Source organism: Amblyomma americanum, unplaced genomic scaffold (assembly GCF_052857255.1).
Source record: "Amblyomma americanum isolate KBUSLIRL-KWMA unplaced genomic scaffold, ASM5285725v1 scaffold_12, whole genome shotgun sequence".
Classification (NCBI taxonomy): Eukaryota; Metazoa; Arthropoda; class Arachnida; order Ixodida; family Ixodidae; genus Amblyomma; species Amblyomma americanum.
Window position 1 is genome coordinate 2,696,305 of NW_027526484.1, and position 23,948 is coordinate 2,720,252.

The 23,948-nt window shown below is 49.1% G+C and overlaps 1 protein-coding gene across 1 annotated transcript in view; it reads right to left on the reverse strand.

Moving 5' to 3' along the window:
- Positions 1 to 427: 427 nt before the first annotated feature.
- LOC144111890 (uncharacterized) overlaps positions 428 to 23,948 on the reverse strand; it is a 31,854-nt gene continuing 8,333 nt past the window's right edge. The window contains exons 3-6 of the mRNA XM_077644918.1: positions 4,889 to 5,100; positions 946 to 1,040; positions 630 to 731; positions 428 to 521 (exon numbers count right to left, since the gene is read on the reverse strand). Coding sequence (XP_077501044.1) covers positions 428 to 521; positions 630 to 731; positions 946 to 1,040; positions 4,889 to 5,100 — 503 coding nt within the window. The remainder of the gene's footprint in view (positions 522 to 629; positions 732 to 945; positions 1,041 to 4,888; positions 5,101 to 23,948) is intronic.

Here is a 23,948-nt window from a genome sequence, read left to right on the forward strand (position 1 = left end):
AGAGTTTATAAACTTGGCTTTCCTTCTTTTTCTCTCTTGAGTTAAAATCAAATGAAGAATGCTTGCCCACGTTTCGGAAAGCATTACTCTTAATGTCCAGCATGGTAATATAACAGTATGAATAAAAGCAAATAATTTTTAAGTGGCCGTAATAATGATTACAGAGTTAATAATAGAGCGCTGATAAATAAGGAAGGTAACAGGCTCTAGAATTAAACGCGCGGCGCAGAAAGTGCGCATAATGTAACAGTGTGCAAAAATCGGAGATTGTTCACGCCCTTGTGCAAGAGCTCACAACTTCACTCCTCGGTAGTTATTTCCTTTGTCAGTCGTAACAATCGCTTCACAATTCGTAATACGGTACCTAAAATTTATCTTTGAAGGTTATATACTTCAAAAATTGATGTCAATAAATATTCAAAGATATTTATCCTTGCTTCTCTTTCTCGTTTCTTCGTGAGCTGTACAAATCGACGGCATTTCCAAGCACGATCACAAGGCCTAGAGTGCCAAGGAATGCTCTGCAGAAAGAAAGGAGCATTAGGTAACTTGCTGCTCTTCGCAGATTAAATCGGGCGAATTGCGGAGCTATTCTCAACGTTCCTGTGCAGTTCGTTCAACATACTTACAGGATAGTAACCTGAGCTGTTGTGATGCGTGGAGACAGGCCGGTGATGCAGTTCTTGATGGTAGCGTCTAGAGTTTCAGGAAGCACTGAGAAGACAACGTCAGGCGCATCAAAAATACAGATCTTGATCATACGGGTAGTCACTGTACTATTATTTTTCGTTCACATAATGCTGTCATTCGTTGCAGCAGCCAAATGAGAGATTTTCGCCCGAAGAAATAAAAACTGCTGATCATCACATTGGAGCGGGCAATGAATTTCGGAGAACCTTGCACAGGTTTAATGCTGCGGTGGCGTACCTGATTTTGCCATTTCACTGTAGTTCCTCCTGACTGCAGACATCGAGCACACAAATACCTAATCGCATGATTAGAATCGTCTGCTCATAGATATGCCCTCGAAATCTGGTAACCTGCCGAGAGAAAAATATCTGTCAAAGGCACCCGAGCTTTCGCTTACCTGATCTTTGTGTCTATGTTTCTTGCTACACGGGACATTGACACTAAAACCGGAGGCTGCAGGTGGTTTTACGAAAAACCAGCTGGCTGCCCGGCATGCAGTGGTCGAGAATGAAAATTCTCGACGACAACAAAATCAGGAGCGCCGTTTTTTATCTGCCTAGGCAGCTGCAAACCGGCTTTCTTGAATGATACTGGTCTTTTCGAAGTAATCTTGCAACATTAAACAAGATAGGGCTCTAGTGGTCGTTTCGGGCATTTTCTTTGTTACAGCGAAGGCCATGGGCTCGGCCTGTTGCCTCAGTAGTCTGTACTGTCTGGTAGAATGTTACTAGCAAGCATCCGGCTTCCTGTATTCGTTTGACTCAGAAGAGAAAGTTGGCTCCGATACGCATGACAACAGTTTATTGTTTTCTTGACTAGTCTTATTTGCTATCTTAGAGTGACAGACATTAATCAGTTATGGGAAATAAAGGGCGTGTCGAACGTTCAATTATTCGTTTCATTCACTTTCCGGAAGTTTGTTTCCCTTGACATTTATTACGCACCACAATATTTACTCATGCCAGAAACTAATCATTGGCCTGCAGGCAATACACTGAGAGCATATTTGTAATCAAGGCTCCAAGGTATCTGATCCCACCGCTTTATTACGGCGCAGCACTTCATGAAGCCATGCCTCGTTCCCTGCGGATATCAGCAGGAAATCTTAATTGCGGGCCAGTTTAAGATGTCTATTTATTTCCTTGCTTTTGTATTCACACTCATGCGAGCGCTCGATTTAACTCATGCTCCTTGTCATGCCAAATGGGTTAGCAGGTATATGCAAGCCGGTATTGTGCGCGTCTACGAAGTGAGCGGCACTACTGCCTATTCGGTATGTGTACATCATACAGGAACATTTGGACGCACGTATGTTTGCTTACTCTTGTGCCTACAACGCCCAGATTGAAATTATTACGTCAGAATTAACACTCAGGAAAGAAACATTTGCTAAGAATGTTTTACAGAATCAGTACTAACCATCTCTACAGCTGGTTTTCAGCAAACTCAAACCCATAAAGGGGAGCTTTTACAACCGTCCTGTTTCTCTCGTACCCCGAACAGTGCTTCTGGGTGGGGCGAGTACGCGATACATGAGCTTTTCGGCGAAATAAATGAACGTGATGCAGAGTATGGTGCAAATAATAGTTCGTTTATTACTTAAAATGTATTTAAGATGGCAAAAGTATAGAGAACTATTATGACCATGATTAAGGACAATTACGGCAGAATTTAATTCGTAATCCCTCAGAATTTTCTTACGAAGATGCGTATCGGTAGAAACGTGCAGGCTGTCAATATGAGCCGCTAGAGTTCTAACTGCAACAGTTGCTATTAGGGCCATTCATTCAAAGGATATAAAAATGCAAAATACTTCTAAGAGGTTGTCCTGTTAGATTTCTGCACGAGGAAGTTAAGCGAATGCTTTACTACGCCAACCAGAGAGCCATTTCGGCTCGTCGCGCACTTCAGCCGTATACCGTATGCCGTATGCCATGTGCCGTATGCCGTACGCCGTGTGCCATTTGCCGTGGCCGCCGAACGAGCTTGAGCCGCCGTTGGCTAGCAACACCGCAGGCGCTCTCCAACAGATGGCGCCGCCGTCGACGCCGCTGCCGTCGCCGTTCACTCCACCAGATGTGTATATATATATATATATATATATATATATATATATATATATATATATATATATATATATATATATGCGCTTCGCCTCAATCACGGAGGAAGACTATACAGGAGTGAAAACACCGCTGTCTGCCGCCACCAGATAAGGTCAGAAGCCCGCGGCGCCACTATCATGCTGGCGGCGCCTAGCGGCCGTTTCGGTTGCCAAGGCAACCGGTCGAACGCGTTGCTCCCGTTCGGCCGCGAGTGCCCGACTTCTATTGAGAGCACTCACGCGTGCTTTTTTACCGCTGGTAGCCCGAAGATAAACTGGTGCTAGGCTTCAACCATTTGAGCACAGTAAAAAATAAAACGTGTTCTTTTCCATGACCGCTATAAGATGACCTGTAGCTTCTGGTTTTAAGCAGGGATTTTGTTTGACACCGGCGCGATGACTTTGATTGGATGGGTGTAAGCGCTGTTGGCATTCGTCGAAGGCAAACATGCCTTCATGTTCGTCGAGTATGTGACCACGCTAAGTTTCATCTACCGAAGGAGAACGCGGGCGTCGTACGGCGCAGCGTTTATGACTACACGCCAGTCGAGAAGGAAACAAGCGGCTACAACTTCTCACCTCGCTCACCTTCTCCCTGACACACTTGTAACCGCTTTTGCAATTTCGAACAGAACACCTGCCTCCCATCTTATTCTAGCAAATTCCGAAGGAGGCCGCACTGCGCGTAGCAACGCTGTTAGTATTACGGACCTTAAACAGACACCGACAAGAACTGTTGCTGTATGACTTAAGGGCTCAGAAATACAACGTCATGGCGTGCCCGCTGAAGCAAACACCCGTGTCGTCTGCTTGTCGTCTGCTTTGAGCATGCACTGCCGGAGAGCGCGCCGGAGCTGCCAGCCCGGGCGCTGCATTTTTGTTTCGCTGCGGCTTCAACAAGGTGCCGCATGGCGCCACTGCATGCGGTCCCGTCGGCGCATACAATTGTGACTTTAGAGAGTTTTAGTTTCATGTACGTAGAGGCTTCACGTACGTAGAGCTCTTACGGGTGACCAGTGCGCATGCGCAGAACGCAAAGGGTATGCGCGAGTCTCACGTACGTACGTGAGATTCGGATTTTTACGTTGCGGTCTTTGCGTTCCTTGCGTACGTAGCGTTGACAAACATGGCGGCGCCCTGTCCGCCGCTTCACAGCAATAACAGCTTCGTCGCTAGTCCCTCGAAGCGATATCGTGTTCTAAACTGTTGTATTCGCCTTCGATTTGTCCATTCTTACCCTAGCAAAAGGTTTCAAGCGTCAACTAGCTTTTGTTTTTCAGACAGAAGGGCGATTTTTCAGCTCTTAAGCCTGACGGAGTAGCGTTGGTCGTCGTCATAGCAACGGTCTCGCGAAATCACGAACTGAGGGAGCCCCAAACCAGCCAAACATAGCCAAACTGCCAAACACGAGGACAGACCGAATGGCCTGGCTTAAAGACCTGTCTTGGATGATTTAGGCTACAACCAGTGTCTGTGTTTTCTAGTAGATGGCGATAGGAATAACGCGCGGCGTGTGTCGCGTAAGTGTAACTATAAGGGTTTCAAACGACCTGCGTGCAGGCTACGTAGACTTCTCACATTTGCGTACGTGAACCCTCTACGTACGTGAAACTAAAACTCTCTTTTATCTGGTCGCCTGCGCTCGCTCGCGCTGACGGGAGTTTAACCTCCTATATAGTCTTGCTCCGTGGCCTCAGTGCATTGTAGTCGTTATGGAGAGCGCGAAAGAGAGACAAGAACGAAAGAACGAAGCGAGGAAGAGACAACGTGCTGAGGAGACGGCAGAAGAACGCGCCGCACGACTCGAGAAGCGTCGTAACGAAGATGCGGCCTGAAGAAGTCGTGCCACGTCCGGAGTGACTCTTCAACTGCGGAAGAGACCGGTTTGAATTCTCGAGAGCGTCGGAATGAGACGCTGTGTGGACGACGTGCCGAGGAAACGAAGCTTTCGCAATTCAACATGGGTTTACCAGAACTAAACCACAGACAATTTTTTAAACTTTTTTTCCGTACCTGGGTAATGAATGACGATTTAGTGGAGCGACCATATAACCTCCGAATAATTTCGAACTATCTAGCAGGCGTACTTCTCACCCGTGTATGTGTAATAGACATAGCTGCTGCGATGAGGTCGTCTAGGTCGGTTTTGTTTCCGCCGTATGCCACCACGTTGCAGTACTGGCCCCGCGCTGTCTTCTGACCGAATTCATTGTGCCCCACAGTCTCTACGCATTTGTCGAAGGCACCCAAGTTTGCCCGGGCAGACGTCAGAAGTCCGCTAGGGTACTTTCCGGTGGCGTCAATCACTGCGCATAACAGAAGAATTTCTCAGATCAAGTGGAAAATCTTTTCCCCGTAGTCCTACTGCTGTACCCTGCTGAGAGAAATAACGCACAAATTTTGGCTGCGAAGTCTGTTTTACACCTTTACCAGGCACAGGAAAAGTGGTCAAGTCATTTTTTTTTCGAATTCTTTAGAACCCAAAGAAGGAAGCTATAGAAAAGTTTGAATACAGTTTTTCGAGATGTGCCAAGCGATTGTTTCACAAATGTCTCAATCCTGTGGCACAAAACTTGTGACATTGCTCAGACGCATCAGTGCATTAACTCTGTGTGTCCTCTGAATAACGATTACCGCTACTAAAGATGTTCACCTAGCGTACCACTGTATGTGCCGCGTCGCTCCATATTTCGTTCTTTTGGGAGAGACGCGCGAAATCCGTGAAATCCTCTAGGTTGTGATACATTTCGGTTTCTGCATTACTTAATTAATTACAAATATCTGTAGCATTTGCAGGCAGTCTTCTTTCTATAGTAACAAGTTTTGATCCATCTTGCACAAACTTAAATCGCTCTGACAACCCATTAATACTGCGAGAAGGGGTAAAAATATGACTTTCGTTCTGAACTACGTACCAATGCGGATATTTACGCGGGTTCTCACCTGCCAGTATACTTAATGATGACTTTATAGGTACTGGAGCTCACCATGGCTCCATTTGAGCTCCGGGGCCAGAACAGAAGCTCCATATTTTTTTCCAGCTGCGGATTATATATTTTTGTCGCCTGCTTCAATAGATGAAGTGGTTTCCATAATAAATGCTCTTAAAAACACGCTTTTCTCTGATGATGAAGAAACTGCTGTTCTTCCTACTAAGTGAGCTGTTATTAGTGCATAGAAAACATAAAACAGCAGCAACAACGTATGAAAAGATCGTTGATTTCCGTAGTTACGCCAAATACAAATTAATTGCGCTAGCACTTCGGTTTTCACTTCAGTTCCGTTGTTCAGATCTAGTGTTCACGGAAAGCATTGTAAGGTTAGCGATAAAGGATTAATGCCCATCTATGCGCAATAGGTCATTCTCTCCTTAACATTATAGATCCGTGGGAGTCCTCATACCACAGCTGGTGCAGTGGTGAAGTGGTTAAGCGATGCGCCACTGCCCTTCTTTGGCATGTGCTGGCCTGATGGAACTTTGGTTGTTTATTGGCTTGAGTTGAATCCCAGGTTGCTACTCCTGAGCAACATCTCGCGTTTAACTGAGCTACCACATGCCCCGGCAGGTAGGCAGGTATAAACGAGCCCCTCATTTCCTTTACCTTTTCTGCTAATATATATATATATATATATATATATATATATATATATATATTAGCAGAAAAGGTAAAGGAAATGAGGGGCTCGTTTGACAAGCATATTAAGGAAGCCAACAGTCACGGAAACCAAGGGGCATGGGGGAATGTTTTTAATCTTTTTTTTATTTGTAGTGCGAATCAATCGGTTTAAAGAAAATTACTTATAAAGCAGCAGAAAAAACAACCATGCCGCCGGTGGGATCCGAACCCACGACCTCCGAATATCGCGTCCGGTGCTCTTACCAACTGAGCTACGGCCCCCTGAGTGTACTTTCCCGCGAGGCACCGTGCAGCGGCAGTCTCACCTCGAGGCTGAGCGCATGCCCTTGTCAGTTACATTAACTGGCAAAAGAGGGCGCCAGCATCGCTGCGCGCGAGACTGCCAAAGCCCGCGCGCGGGAGAGGGGGCATGGGGCGCTTCGGCTGGAATCGTCGGCGTGATCGGACGTGTCTCTCGCGGCTCCGCTCTTCGCCGGCGGGGCGAGGAAGCGACGTGGAGACAGGCTCCCGTACTTGTCCCGTACGGCCTTCGGAGTATATATCCCTTGCCCTAGCGCGGGCGAACATTCGCTCGGAACCTTGCTGGTGAGTCGGACGACCTTGATTCATTAGCATACCTTGTTGCTAGCTGGCGTTATTGTTTCTGTAGCAATAAATGCCTGTTTGTGTCCACTAATGTGTCGTACTTTTGTTCCCCCAGAGCAAGGCCCGCCGTGGTCGGCGAGCGCGCGGTAGCGTACGCGATTACGGGGTGGGTTCGGGCGCCTTTGAACCGTGTCAGCCGCGATTGAGTGGGGAGAACGTACTTGTCTCCCAAAATCAAACCCCCACATCTGGCAGCACAACGTGGGGCCTGTTCTTAGAACATTGGACGACTGTCGGTTCGGTTCGAGGAACGTTCTTTGTCCGGACTTGACAAGTGCTAGGCCTAGAGTGAATTTTGATCGCTAGGACCTGCGGCATGCTTTCTTTAGTGCGAGGTGTATTGCGCTGCAGCATGTTTGAACTTTTCGACATGCTCAGCACATTTTTAATTAAGATTTCCCTGGAGTTTCTTCATGAGAATCACTTGGTCCGCATCGAGGGAGCGCGAGGCCTAGCGCCCGCGGAGTCGCCGAGCCCGAAGCGAGTGAGTACGGAAGCCGCGTGGGTGGTCCGAGCTTCTGTATATACTTTGTCTTCTGTCTCTTTTTCGGCTATGCGAGTCGCGGCTCCGGGTGCCGGGTGGCCTGAGGCCACGGGTGCCTCTACGAGCTCGCTGGTATTGCAGCTCGGCACCGGGCGCTCCGACCCCGTCCGATGCGGTGGGCGCCGACCGCTCAGAAGCTGCTTTGTGCAGTGAGCGGGGTAGGACCACCCCACAAAGCTGACGTCTCCTCGCGGCTGCGCGCACATAACCCGTTTCGGGTCTTTGTTGTGGTCACGATCGTTGTCGGAGTGGTAGTTAGGCCTGAGGCTTTTCGGAGCTGCCTGCACCACGTTAAAAGAGACACGACCACCGGACCGTGTCGTTGAGAGGGGGCACATTATGCTGCCCGTCTGTTTTTTTTGTAACCTCGCACGAACTGAGCAGTCTCGTTCAACTCAAGAAAGGGCTTTGTTCACTCGAACTTTGCGCTTGCACAGCCACCGACACGTTTTGCTAGCGAGTTAGGCATTGTGCCACGAGGCCCTTGCGGATGCCACTTCCCCTCCCGTGACCTACGTTAAAGGCACGCCGAGAGCGTTTCGGCAATTTTGCAGATCCGGTGGAGCCACCCAGGCTTGCTGTCCGGTGCACATCGTCTCGCTGCCACCTGCTGCGACGGAGCGGATTGTATACTGTTCGCCGCATCCATCCGGGGCAGCTGTGGCGAGACCAGTCAGCAGTCACCTCCGGCTGCTGCTGCCCTAACGACTACTGCAGGATCCTGGCCTGCAGTTTTCCCACCGGCCTTCGATTCGCGGGCCTGCGGACACGGTAGTCCGCGGGCCATACGAGTCGTCCCAGCGGAGACCTTCACGCCGCCTTCGGAACACCGCGGAAGTCGGCGTGACCTCCGCTGCAAGACGTGCCTCAAGGACATGAAGACCAGGAGACTCCTCCATAGCATGTACTTTCAGGCGCGTGGGTCTATTTAAGTTTGGGGGGAAGTGGGGACCTGCCCTGCTGCCCCCTGAGTTTGCTTTCTCGCGAGGCACCGTGCAGCGGCAGTCTCACCTTGAGGCAAAGCGCATTCCCTTGTCAGTTACATTAACTGGCAAGAGAGGGCGCCAGCATCCTGCGCGCGAGGCTGCCAAAGCCCGCGCGAGGGAAAGGGGGCATGGGGCGCTTCGGCTGGGATCGTCGGCGCGATCGGACGTGTCGCTCGCGGCTCCGTTCTTCGCCGGCGGGGCGAGGAAGCGACGGGGAGACAGGCTCCCCTACTCGTCCCGTCCGGCCTTCGGAGTATATATCCCTTGCTCTAGCGCGGGCGAACATTCGCTCGGAATCTTGCTGGTGAGTCGGACGACCTTGATTCATTAGCGTACCTTGTTGCTAGCTGGCATTGTTTCTGTAGCAATAAATGTCTGTGTCAGCCAATGTGTCATTCCTTTACTCCCCCAGAGCAAGGCCCGCAGTGTTCGGCGAGCGCTCGGTAGCGTACGCGATCACGGGGTGGGGTGCGGGCGGCTTTGAACAGTGTCAGCCGCGATTGAGTGGGGAGAACGTACTTATCTCCCTAATTCAACCCTACAATATATATATTCTCTCTGAACAAGAATGGTCCCCAATCGATCGAAACGTCAGTTCTTAAGCGTGCGTCAGTATACTTAAACACACATATGTATATATATATATATATATATATATATATATATATATATATATATATATATATATATATATTGTCACGCGTGAATGCGGTGATCCCTGAAGACAGGAACGCAGGATCCGACGAACGTCTGCACCACAGCTCAAGATCGCTGACACCTCCGCTTCCTCTTCTTCGAGACGGCGCGTGATTCAGGTCAGCGCTAAGTGAAAATGCGGAATGCACTGTGTCACTGGCCCCCGGAAAAAAAGAGCATCGTCCCGATGCGTAGCCGGCGTGTTGAAAAAAAAAAGTTCACCAAGGGAAGTTCACGTGTTGTGCGGCCGTATGTCCAGCTCTAGCGCTACCGCTCGTGGTAAGGCTTGAGGCGGACAACGTGTACCACCTCAGGGTGCTGGGAGTGCCGAGTCTTCTGAAAGCCGTCAGGAACGACCTCATAGTTCAGGTCTCCAAGTGGCCTGATGATTTTGTAAGGTTAAAATACCGGCAGAGGAGCTTTTCGCTAAGTACGCGTCGGCGAATGGGAAACCAGACCCACACACGGTCTCCTGATGGGTACCGAGCATCACGGCGTCGGAGGTTATAGTGTTGGGCATCTCGGCATTGTTGGTCGAGAATCCTCACCCTGGCCAGCTGACGAGCCTCTTCAGCGAGGTGCAGGAAGGTGTGAAGATCCGCATTCGGGTCGATGTCGTCCACATGCGGTAACATGGCGTCTAGCATCGTGGTCACGTCGCGGCCGTAAACGAAACGGAACGGTGGCATGGTTGTCGTTTCCTGAACGGCCATATTGTATGCAAAGGTGACGTATGGGAGCACTTCGTCCCAAGTTTTGTGCTTAACGTCGACATACATGGAGAACATGTCACCTAGCGTTTCGTTTAAGCGTTCCGTTAAACCGTTCGTCTGAGGGTGGTAGGATGTCGTCCTTCGGTGGTCTGTATGGCTGTGGAGTAAAATCTGCTGCAGGAGGTCAGCCATGAAAGCTGTACCCCTGTCGGTGATTAGGGTCTCCGGGGCACCGTGTCGCAAAACGATCTGATGGATGAAAAATTTTGCTACGTCAAGGGCTGTGGCACTTGGCAGAGCTGATGTTTCTGCGTATCGGGTCAGATAGTCAGTTGCCACGATGACCCACTTGATTCCCGATTGAGAAAGGGAATGGGCCCAGCATGTCCATCCCGATCTGCTGGAAAGGCCGCGATGGTGGTGCTATAGGCTTTAAGAATCCAGCAGGTTTTGTTGAGGGCGCTTTGCGACGCTGACAGCCTCGGCACGTTCTGACGTAGTGTGTAACGTCCGAATGAAGGCGGGGCCAGTAATACTTCTCTTTGATTCTTTCAAGCGTGCGGGCTACACCCAAATGTCCAGAAGTCGGTTCATCGTGTGAAGCTTGAAGGATTTCGTCCCTTAGGCTCGTCGGTATAACAATAAGGTATTGCTGATTGTTTGCGACGAAATTTTTCTTTACGAGGACACCATGGCGAACGCAGAGAGACCCTACCGAGCGCTTGAAAGCCTTCGGGGCAGTCGGGCGGGTCCCGTTAAGAAACTCAATGAGGTCGCGAAGTTCTGGGTCGGCGTATTGTTTGTCAGCAAGGCTCGTTGCACTGATCGCCTTTAAGGTGATGTCGTCGTCGTAGTTTCCGTCCTCCGTTGGGGATTCGACGGGGGCACGCGAGAGGCAATCGGCATCCGAGTGTTTCCGGCCCGACTTGTACGCCACTGTCATGTCGTATTCTTGGAGGCGCAGACTCCATCTGACAAGGCGGGCTGATGGATCTTTGAGGGTCGCAAGCCAACACAAGGCATGATGGTCCGTAACTACAGTAAAACGTTTTCCATAAAGGTAGGGTCGAAATTTCGACGTCGCCCGCACGATCGCTAAACACTCTTTCTTAGTTGCTGAGTAGTTAGCTTCAGCGCGAGACAAAAAGAGGCTGGCGTAAGCGATGACTCGCTCTCGACTGCTGTGGATTTGAACCAGAACGGCACCCAGGACTACGTTGCTTGCGTCAGTATGAAGCTCCGTATCTGCGTTTTCGTCGAAGTGAGCCAGAACTGGAGGTCATTGCAGGTGGCGTTGAAGAGTTTCAAATGCTTGTGCTTGAGGGGCATCCCACGTGAAAGGCGTGTCTGTCCTTGTCAAACGCGTCAGGGGCTCGGCGATTTGAGCGAAATCTTTCACAAAGCGACAGTAGTAGGCACATAATCCTAGAAAGCGGCGGACTTCCTTTTGGTCCTGCGGTGGAGGGAAATTGGCAATAGCATTGGTTTTGTCCGGGTCCGGCCGAACTCCCTCGCAACTGACGACGTGACCAAAGAACTTTAGCTCAGTGTAAGCAAAGCGGCATTTCTCATTTTTTAACGTTAGCCCAGAAGACTTCATGGCTTGCAGCACAACTTCAAGGCGCCGAAGGTGCTCCTCGAAAGTTGGGGCGAACACACAACGTCATCAAGGTAGACGAGGCATGTCTGCCACTTCAGGTCTGCCAGAACTGTGTCCATCAGCCGTTGGAACGTCGCCGGTGCAGAGAACAAACCAAATGGCATTGCCTTAAACTCATAGAGCCCCTCCGTAGTAAACAATGCGGTTTTTTCTCGGTCCCGTTCATCTACTTCGATTTGCCAATATCCTGATTTGAGGTCCATGGATGAGAAATATTTTGCATAGCAGAGGCGATCGACAGCATCGTCGATTCGAGGAAGGGGATAAACATCTTTTTTAGTTACTTTGTTTAGGCGACGGTAGACCACACAAAACCGCAGTGTACCATCTTTTTTCTTCACGAGGACGACAAGTGCCGCCCAGGGACTGCGAGAGGGCTGAATGACGTCGTCTCGAAGCATCTTCTTAACTTTACGGCTGATTGCGGCGCGTTCCGTGGAAGACACGCGGTAAGGTGACTGTCTGAGAGGGTGCACGGCGTCATCCGTAATTATCCGATGCTTGGCCAAGTGTGTTCTGCCGACGCGGGAAAAAGTCTAGAAGGTATCGCCGTACCCCTGGAGAAGAGTTTCTACTTGGCCTCCCTGCTGCGGCGAAAGTGCGGGGTTAATGTCGTACTGGAAGTCGGGAACCCCGGTGTGAACTTCTGTTGACGACACCATGGCAAGACTGGGAGCTCGTCGAATGTCGGCGATACCATGAACGTGGGCCACAGTAGTCCGAAGGCTAAGATGTTGGTGCTCACTGCCAAAATTCGTAAGCAGGACTTTGGTTTCTCCGTTTTCGAGGTAAACGACCCCTCTGGCGACCGCAAGGCACCGGTCGAAAAGCATAATTGGTTTGCTTTCGACGACACCTTCAAACTTTCGCAGCGTCTTCACGCCGACAGAGACCACAACGCTCGAACGGGGTGGAATGGTGACGTCATCAAGGATGGAAAGAGCCGCGGGACGTTCGAAAGCACTGTGGGTTACGTTGTCGGTGGAGAACGTCACTGACTTCGATTTAAGGTCAATGACCGTGCCATTTTCTGTCAAAAAATCCATTCCGAGGGTTACGTCCCGGGAACACTGGTCGAGTACGACGAAGGTGGCCAGGTACGTGTCCTCTTCGATGGTTAATCGTGATGTGCACGTGCCAGCTGGGGCGATCAAATGACCCCCGGCAGTACGAAGCTGTGGGCCCGTCCAAGGTGTGGTCACCTTTTTCAGAGTCGCGGCAAAAGGTCCACTGATTACCGAGTAGTCGGCGCCGGTGTCCACAAGTGCGGTAACGTCGGTACCGTCGATTGAAATGTTCAGATCAGCAGTTGTAGTCGTGGGTGTACGGGAACGTCGTGGAGTCCGCTCACGGCTGCGGTGCGGCACCAGGCGGTTTCGTTGCGGCGAAGAATTGATGCGGCGAGGCGTGTTATCGGTCTGGTGATCGTCGGTTCGTCGTATAAGCGGTCGGTCATGTTTGTGCAGCAGTGGAGGATCTTGGACATGTCGCAGGTGAGCAACCTTGCCCCCAAAGGTTGCCGCTTCTAGTTTTCCCGACGGGGACTAGGAGACCTTCCACGCGAAATTTCGGCGGAAAAACGTCGCGGAGACGAGAAACGACGTGGAGACGGCGACCGGGCATAGCAGTGTGGTGCTTCGGGTGTCGCGGCCAGGTAATCGCTTATTTCTGGAGGCCATTGACCACGCTGCGGTCGGGGCGCATCGACACGATATCCCTGCAGACCCATACGTCGGTAACGACAGTTGCGGTAGACGTGACCGGGCCCGCCGCAGTGATAGCACAGAGCGCGATAATCGGCGGTACACCAGACGTCGCTCTACCGAGGGAGAACCTGAGAAGGGTGAGGTGGGTGTGGTTGGCGGTGAATGTGGCCAGGTGCATCCGGGCGACTTGGAGGCGGCGGTGGACGGCGAACGGCTGCGGCGTACATCATCATCTGGGGTGTTGTGTTCGGGTGAAGAGGGGCTGGCGGCGTGAACGCCTGTTGGACCTCTTCCCGAATAATGTCCGAAATGGAAGAAACTTGCGGCGACTCCGGGGCTGGAAAGAGCTTTTGAACCTCTCCGCGTACTACGGTTCGGATGGTTTCCCGAGGGATGTCGTGGCTAGAAGCATCGACACCGCTGGTAGACATCAGCGACGGCGGACGCTCGTTCTGTCTGGATCTCATGTCGAGCATCTTTTCCATCGTAGTGGCTCCGGAAACAAATTCGGCGACCGTTTTGGGCGGGCTTCGAGCTAACCCAGCGAAGATCTGCTCCTTGATGCCCCTCATAAGAAAACGCAGCTTCTTCTCTTCGGACATGTTGGGATCAGCCCGGCGGAAGAGCTTCGCCATGTCCTCGGAGTAAACGAGGACGGTCTCATTTGGTAGTTGGACGCGTGTCTGGAGGAGCAGCTCGGAACGTTCTTTCCTGAGGACGGTGGTAAAAGCCTGCAAAAACTGAAGGAGCCCCATGTTGTTATTGTGGCTTCTCGGTTCTCAAACCAAATACGAGCTGCACCCTCCAGTGAAAAAAACACGTGCTGCAGCTTCGAGTTGTCAGCCCACCTGTTGTATTGGGCTATGCTCTCGAACTTCTCGAGCCAGTTCTCCGGGTCCTCACCTGGGAAACCTTGAAAGGTGGGTGGTTCGCGTGGCTGCTGCAGCACGACAGACGGCAAAGAGATGGCATCCGGCATACTGACGGGGGTGTTTGTGGGCACTGCTGGTCTCGCTGAGGTCAGTTTCCTGGCGGTCGGACGAGACTGCAGAGGCCCGAACTCTGGTTGCAGTCCTTGCAGCCGCCGGCTACTTTGATGGGTGGGCGTAACTTCGACTCTCAAGGTGTCAAGCGGGCTGGAGTCCCGGCTTCTTGGAGGGGTCTTGAGCATGGGGTGCACTACCCAGCACCTCCACCAAACTGTCACGCTGAATGCGGTGATCACTGAACACAGGAACGCAGGATCCGACGAACGTCTGCACCACAGCTCAAGATCGCTGACACCTCCGCTTCCTCTTCTTCAAGACGGCGCGTGCTTCAAGTCAGCGCTAAGCGAAAAGGCGGAATGCACTGTGTCAATATATAGCAGACAAGGAACATGAAATGAGGGCCTCGTTTGACAAACATGTGAAGGAAACAAACAATCACCGAATCCAAAGTGCCTAGAGGAATATCCATTTTTTTTATTTGTAGTGCTGATGAACGTGACAATAGTACATACATTAATCTGTCGCTTAAAGAAAATTACTTATAGCGCATATTACTTATATAAAAAACCATGCCGCCGATGGGATCCGAACCTACGACCTCGGAATATCGCGCCAGGTGCTCTACCAACTCAGCTACGGCGACGGCTGTCCAACCTGCTGCTTACGTGGGTAGTGCCTACCTCGCAACTGTTATATATCTGATGAACTAAAGCGGCTGTTTGGGCTTGTTGGTCAGTGAACATGGTAAAAGAATGCAGCGCGAAAAAAACAAGGACGAACAGAAGTGGACAGGACAGGGCGCTGACTACCAACACATTTATTCAGAAAGATGAGCAGCTTATATAACGCAGTCCAACACCCACGTGACCAAGAAAATAGCAAACGCGTTCAACTATCTAATACAAAAAACAAAACGAAGTACACAATATCAAAGTGATAAAACCGAGAGGACCACGACGAACCGTAAGGTGCACGCATGGAAAATGATCAGTCAGCGACCTTTGCCGCCAATGCAGCACGAGGCAAAACGTAAACGAAAATAACACTATAGTCACCGAACACTAAGTAAAAGACGAAGCTAAAAGCAGGGTCGGGGCCAAACGCATAACAAAACAATACAAAACGCAACGCAAAAGCTGAGTCAACCGTTCACAGTCAAACTGAGTCAAAAAAGTTGAAAGTTCTCTAGAACAAGAATTAAAAGCAGACGTGTTTATAGTGGGCCTAGAAAACTGGACTCCTTGTCTGTAATTAAAATTGAAGGCGTGCTGACGCACTTGTCTCCAGCTTTGGCTATCATCCTTGCCTCAATGATGACCCTTTCAATTTCTGTCCGCGCCCGTGCTCAGACAACCGTGCGCGTGTGACATGGTACGCACCCTTTGCAAGACTTGCAATGGTCGTCCAGGTGCCCGCCGCTTTTGTTACGGACCCTCCGGCGGTGTTCAAACAATCTCTCGTTGAGACACCTGCCGGTTTGCCCAATATACACGCGTCCACACTTCAAGGGAATCTCGTAAATGACACATGTAGCACAATGTGTGAGTGGTTCTACATGTCTAATAGGGCAAACCTTTTTCTTTTGCTTTGTCAGCAGTGTACACGCTCGTGACAATTTGCACGGGGCTGAGAAGACAAGGTTTACGTTGTTTCTTTTTGCAACCTTCTTTAAATTGTGAGACAGCTTGTGAAGATACGGGATGACGGCCAAGGGAGGTCGTCTGGCCTGTTCTAGCTTGCCTGCGTCTTTGCCTTGCACTTTCAATTTCTGGAGAAGAGTCTCTAAAACGCTACTCACTAGTGTTGGTGAGTAGCCAGCACTGTAAAGACGTTGCACTTGGTTGTTAACACTGCTTTGCATCGTATGGGGACAGCTTTTTGTGAGCGCTGCCTGGATGGCAGAAGAAACAATGCCTCGCTTGATCAATTTCGAGTGAGCGCTGTCATGCGGAAGAAGACCTTTCTTAGAGCGAGGGTTGTACGTCCAACAGAGGTGGGTTTGTTTAAAACTAAAAGTACGTCCAAAAACTGAACGTCCTTGCCTCTCGGCGGTTCACATGTAAAGTTCAGTCCCCCAAAATGGGATTTGAAAAGGGCGACAATTTGACACTCTCCACAGAACCAGGTGGGCAACTTCTGAGGACGATCATAAAATCATCCACATACCGGAAGACCAAATGGACCACATCACCCGGGAGAACCTGGCTAATGCGCTTATTGGCTGCCGCCAGGTAGATATCACACAGGACTGGCGCGATTGATGACCCGATGCATGCGCCATTCTTTTGCACGAAGTACTGACCGCTGTACTGAACAACAGTAGATTCAAGGTAGAACTGAAGAAGGCGAAGGAAATTGTCGCTACTCACACCCGAGCTGCTCTGGAAACGCACTTCACCCGACTGTTGGATCACGTCGCGCACCGCTGCGTATAGACCACCGTGCGGAACGGAATAAAACAAGTCTTCAACGTCAATTGTAAAGCTAGTCGTGGCGTCTGAACTGCCTTTGAATCACTGTAACACCTCAGACGAGATCCTTACCAGAAAAGGGTCATCTAAAGGTAGGCCATTCAAGTGGCGTTGTAGGTAGGCACCAACTTCAGCCTGCCACGTACCTCTTTCCGAGATGATGGTCCTCAGAGGGCAGTCAGGCTTATGGGTTTTGCCTGTGAAGAACACTTCCAAGAAGCAGTCTCGGGCATTTTCTGCCGATGATCTTATTCTATCGAGATGGAAACTTGTCAGTAGCTTCAAAGCCAAAGTTTTCTGTCTGCTGGGCCGGAATTGAACCTTCTTGAAATTCTTTTCGAGCGCTACCTCAGCCTTCTCCTTGTACAAGTGGTTAGGGAGGATGACAAATCCGCCTTCTTTGTCGCTTTGCACAGCCATATGTTTTCCCTCCTTGAGGCGTTTAGCAATGGACACGATGGGAGGCTTAGCATGCGTGAGCGAGGCCCCACAGCGACGTAGAACATCGATGCCATCCCCAATGACTCGTGCCTTGTCTTGCTCTGGTACTCGTTGTGCCATCTGCCGCACCATAGCCAGGAGCTGGTACTTGTTTGAAGGTGGCTGAAAGCTGAATTTGGGACCCTTCGCCTTCTTCAGTTCTACCTTGAATTTACTGTTGTTCAGTACAGCGGTCAGTACTTCGTGCAAGCAAAACGCAGCCATAACCTGCGTGAACCTCATCGCTATTTCTTTTTGCAAGGCCAGGATCCTCTCGTTCCATATCAAAAAGAAAATTGTGCCGTTCGAAGTGCGAGTGTTGTTCGGCCCTGTGGAGCCGTCTTGGGGGCATGTTCGGCGTATGTGCAAGATTCTGAAGTCAGAACTCTGGAGACAAGTGCGTCTTTTCCAAGACTGGCTAGGTGTGTTCGCGCCCCAGAGGCCACATTCGACGGAGGTGAGCTGCAGATATTATGAGTACAAAAAGCTCGCAGCACAATCGGCTGAATTCCTATGGCACCAGTACCGTCTGCGCCTTCCAGAAAGGAAGAAGGAAGTGAAGTCGTCTACGACCAACGTCACCGTTCTCGGAGGTGCATGCATCTCGTCTAAGGACTTGAAGGTCCTACAGAAGGGTCCCAAATTCAGCTTTCAACCACCTTCAAACAAGTACCAGCTCCTGGCTATGGTGCGGCAGATGGCACAACGAGTACCAGAGCAAGACAAGGCACGAGTCATTGGGGATGGCGTCGATGTTCTACGTCGCTGTGGGGCCTCGCTCACGCATGCTAAGCCTCCCATCGTGTCCATTGCTAAACGCCTCAAGGAGGGAAACCTTATGGCTCTGCAAAGCTACAAAGAAGGCGGATTTGTCATCCTCCCTGACCACTTGTACAAGGAGAAGGCTGAGGTGGCGCTCGAAAAGAATTTCAAGAAGGTTCAATTCCGCCCCAGCAGACAGAAAACTTTGGATTTGAAGCTACTGACAAGTTTCCATCTCGATAGAATAAGATCATCGGCAGAAAAGGCCCGAGACTGCTTCTTGGAAGTCTTCTTCACAGGCAAAATCCATAAGCCTGACTGCCCTCTGAGGACCAACATCTCGGAAAAAGGTACGTGGCAGGCTGAAGTTGGTGCCTACCTACAACGCCACTTGAATGGCCTACATTTAGATGACCCTCTTCTGGTAAGGAACTCGTCTGAGGTGTTACAGCGATTCAAAGGCAGTTCAGACGCTACGACTGGCTTTACAATTGACGTTGAAGATTTGTTTTATTCCGTTCCGCACGGTGGTCTATACGCAGCGGTGCGCGACGTGATCCAACAGTCGGGTGAAGTGCGTTTCCAGAACAGCTCGGGTGTGAGCAGCGACAATTTCCTTCGCCTTCTTCAGTTCTACCTTGAATCTACTCTTGTTCAGTACAGCGGTCAGTACTTCGTGCAAATGAATGGCGTATGCATCGAGTCATCAATCGCGCCAGTCCTGTGTGATATCTACCTGGCGGCAGCCGATAAGCGCATTAGCCAGGTTCTCCCGGGTGATGTGGTCCATTCGGTCTTCCGGTATGTGCATGATTTTATGATCGTCCTCAGAAGTTGCCCACCTGGTTCTGTGGAGCGTGTCATTCTTGAAATTGTCGCCCTTTTCAAATCCCATTTTGGGGGCTTAACTTTACCTGTGAACCGCCGAGAGGCAAGGATGTTCAGTTTTTGGACGTACTTTTTAGTTTTGAACAAACCCACCTCTGTTGGACGTACAACCCTCGCTCTAAGAAAGGTCTTCTTCCGCATGACAGCGCTCACTCGAAATTGATCAAGCGAGGCATTGTTTCTTCTGCCATCCAGGCAGCGCTCACAAAAAGCTGTCCCCATACGATGCAGAGCAGTGTTAACAACCAAGTCCAACGTCTTTACAGTGCTGGCTACTCACCAACACTAGTGAGTAGCGTTTTAGAGACTCTTCTCCAGAAATTGAAAGTGCAAGGCAAAGACGCAGGCAAGCTAGGACAGGCCAAACGACCTCCCTTGGCCGTCATCCCGTATCTTCACAAGCTGTCTCACAATTTAAAGAAGGTTGCAAAAAGAAACAACGTAAACCTTGTCTTCTCAGCCCCGTGCAAATTGTCACGAGTGTGTACAATGCTGACAAAGCAAAAGAAAAAGGTTTGCCCTATTAGACATGTAGAACCACTCACACATTGTGCTACATGTGTCATTTACGAGATTCCCTTGAAGTGTGGACGCGTGTATATTGGGCAAACCGGCAGGTGTCTCAACGAGAGATTGTTTGAACACCGCCGGAGGGTCCGTAACAAAAGCGGCGGGCACCTGGACGACCATTGCAAGTCTTGCAAAGGGTGCGTACCATGTTACACGCGCACGGTTGTCAGAGCACGGGCGCGGACAGAAATTGAAAGGGTCATCATTGAGGCAAGGATGATAGCCAAAGCTGGAGACAAGTGCGTCAGCACGCCTTCAATTTTACTTACAGACAAGGAGTCCAGTTTTCTAGGCCCACTATAAACACGTCTTTTTTTTTAATCACGTCTGCTTTTAATTCTTGTTCTAGAGAACTTTCAACTTTTTTCACTCAGTTTGACTGTGAACGGTTGACTCAGCTTTTGCGTTGCGTTTTGTATTGTTTTGTTATGCGTTTGGCCCCGACCCTGCTTTTAGCTTCGTCTTTTACTTAGTGATCGGTGACTATAGTGTTATTTTCGTTTTCGTTTTGCCTCGTTCTGCATTGGCGGCAAAGGTCGCTGACTGATCATTTTCCATGCGTGCACCTTACGGTTCGTCGTGGTCCTCTCGGTTTTATCGGTTCTTGGCTGACTTTCCGTTACCTAGATATGTATCACTTTGATATTGTGTACTTCGTTTTGTTTTTTGTATTAGATAGTTGAACGGGTTTGCTATTTTCTTGGTCACGTGGGTGTTGGACTGCGTTATATAAGCTGCTCATCTTTCTGAATAAATGTGTTGGTAGTCAGCGCCCTGTCCTGTCCACTTCTGTTCGTCCTTGTCTTTTTCGCGCTGCATTCTTTCACCATGTTATATATATATATATATATATATATATATATATATATATATATATATACAGTGTCGAAAACAAATACAAGATATGATAACGCGACGAAAAATGAACAAATAAAAAGCAAAATCAAGGCAATGGAAGGAAAAGGGAAAAAATAAATCCCAAAAAAGGAAAACATTTCCGGCAGACATCAATAAGACAGCGAAAACGAACACAAAATAAAACTGAATAAAATATACAAATACATATTACAAAGAGCAGTCTTAATAGATCTTGGGATAGTAGTATCGACAATGTACCGTGGTCACATGACCGTTTTTCGTTTAAATCGAATTTTTGCATGTGATGGGCAAATGCGTTGATGCAAGGCAATCGTACTTAATTTTTGCTAGAAACCCTGTCTAGGCTGTGCTTGCGTGCGCGTGCTTGTGCGTGCCTGCTTGTGTGTGTGTGTGTAGGATTCCACACTCCGCTGGGTACACATCCGGGGTACACCCACGGATAAAATGTCATCTGGCACCTGCGATCCTCCACTCGCATTCCCACCAAAAAGCATCCCCCTACCTCAACCCGGCGGAAGACTGCCACCCGCCTACTCACCTACACCCACCCCGCAAAAGAACCCCAGCTACCAGGAAGTCACCTGCACCTTCTACTCTGCACCATCCACCAAAATTCCAGGCTACACCCTAATGAAAAACCGAGCCGAAATAAAATTTTTGGAGGCAATTAGAGGCGATCATTGTAGAAGCGAAAATGAAAACCGCAATGTAAAACTAATTCTGCTAAATAAGATTTGACGCATCATATCGTATGACTGCCCGTCAATATTTTTTTTTATTTTAAGGCTGCAGCAGTAATAATGGTGCTACCCCAAATCCCGGCGTGGTGTTTCTGAAGTTCCTGCCAGGGATGCCTGCCTCCTCCAGAAGCACCATTCACCAACCACGCCCTATTCTCTCCCTCCTACATGGGGTTCTGTCCATCCATCCAGCCGACCACCTCCCCATCCCACAAACCACCATCCTCAAGCAGCACCCAAAGCCCTACCCCCTTCTTCCGCCCACCGCCACCCTCCAGAATATTATTGCGTCGTGTATGTGAAGTGTGTATGTTGTGGACAGGTGAGTGGGTCAGTAGCCCCTTAGTTAAGGGGGAGGGGTAGGGAGGTGGTTGGTGCTTCTGGAGGGAGGAGGCTTCACTCGCCGAGGCATTACACACACTACGCTCGGGATTTTGCGGAAACATAACTACTGATACTGTCGCAGTAGAACAGAAAAATTGATAATCTCACGCCACCCCCCACGTACCGTAGCCGCGCCTCGATAGGCGGCACACGATCGGCTCACTGATCACAACGGCTATCCCAACGGATGGATGGACGGAAGAGGAGAGCGTCCCTTTTAAAACGGGGTGGCGGCATTTTCCACCATGCTCGGCTTTTTTCTCATTTAGTTTTTTTCTTAAAATTTCTTTAACGGTGTTGCAAATAGGTTTATGCTCGCCATTTTATGTACATACATTTTTATCCGGCACTTCTAATATTATTCATCTCTCTGCTTTTGAGCCACTAATCTTTCAATCACTTTTTGCTAACTCCCATCTCAGATTCATTCTCATGGTCATCGCTATCTCTGAAACCTGGGTCTCAGGGAGAGTGATGTGCCTGCATCGACAACCGGATGGATGCCACCACATTCCAGAAAAAAAAATGTTGAATTGTTTCCGCAGATTTACTACACGCTGTAAATGTGTGATCTTCTTGGTTATATTTCTTTTTTGTAGCTTTGTGTTCTAAGACACTCTGACCTAGCTTCACAGAGTACGGAACTGCCTCTTGAGTTATTATAGAACGATCCTTCCTGATCTGCATTTTCAAAATCGGTGTATCTGAACAGTCTGCTTCTCTTTCAAGGAAGTTTTTACCTTCTGCATTTTTTATCCGTTGTTTAAAGCCCTTTACTTCTCGGTCCTGCGTACTTACTGGATGGTTTCCTGGTTATTTTTTCTCATTTTGAGTCAAAGCGCTTTCTGTACATGTATTTAGATACCCTAGCTGCTCACCACTTATCGTCCAATTTCCTTAGGCGTTCTTCACAAAATATTTTACTCTGAGCTTCCAGTGCTTCGAACAAAGCCCAGCCCATAACCTCCTTTACTGCCTCGTTAGTGGTTTTGCATTGGGCATCTGGTGGCAATATTCCAACATCTCCCTTATTTAGTTCTAATCTCTACTGAACCTCTGCCTTTATAGGCACAAAACCCTGTTCCAAAATTAAGTATTGGCACTATTACCTCAGTACTATCACTATTATCTCTCAGTACTTCATATTTGTTGTACCCCCATAATCCTCTATGTTTCACTATCCCGGCATCTCTTCGCTCTTTTGCCCTAACAGACTGTTCGTACTTTTTCGTGTATATGTTGCCTTCGTTTACCCACACTCCAAGACTCTGGGCATTTCATGGCCTTGTACTGTAAGCACGTGATCTGTTGTATTGTTAACAAATCATCACACCTGACTTAGTTGCGCTAAAACTGAAAGTCAGAACGTCTCCTTCACCTTCACAGCAACTAACCAGAGTTTGCAAATCTTCCTGGCTATCAGCTAGCAGTAAAATAACGTCCGCATACATTAAACCCGGTAGCCTTTGTTCAATGACCTATCTGCCTAACCTGAATAACAAATTTTAACATAGATTACTTCTTTCAGCCTGCTTTTCATATTTATCATATAAAGCATGGACAGCAGCGATGATAGAGGATGATCTTGCCTTAATCATTTGCGTACTTCGACAGTTGTCGCACTTCTTATTCCTTGCCATGTAATTTCAACTTTATTATTTCGGTAAATTTTCTGTAGGCAATCAATTAGCTCATCACCGATACCTTCATCCTTTAGTATGTTGCTCAGGAGTTTCATGTTCACGTTGTCGCATGAACTGCTCATGTCCAGAAGGGCTAAATACAGAGGTCTGTTTTCCGCCTTAGCTGTTTCAATGCATTGGGTAAGCACGAACAGGCTGTCATCTAAGCGCCTACCCCTTCTCAACCCTGTCAAAAGTTCTAAGAGTACATGATTACTTTCTACCCATGGCAACTCACACCGTCATGTGTGCCAACTGGCTCACGAAGACGAGAAACCACCGCCAACATATCGGCCTACCGCTGGTGAGGGGCCGTCGGGTCAAGGGTGCAGGTGATTTCGTTTGCTCAAACCACGTTTGAGAGCAGCACGATAGTGGCGTGCAATTGCGTTAGTCACGTGGTTTATTTTGTATTTCGCGGGCTTTCCTCGGAGCTGGGAAAAAACACACACGTGAGGATTTCCTTATCGTAAATGATTGAAGGGGGGTTTCTGAAGGTGCTCGACAACTCTTCAAATAAAATTTGTTGTCTAAAGTCAATATTTATTAATTGAGAAAAAAAATGTGCCTGTAGAGCGCAAGATGGCTGCCGCCAATATGCAACTAGTTTCACTCACATGTCTCTAATAATTCCTTTTTTAACCCTTGGGTCAAATTAGCTGACACACCCGTATACAGCCGTTTGGATAATCTGAGTTGGTCTTGCAATCCGGTTTTTTGT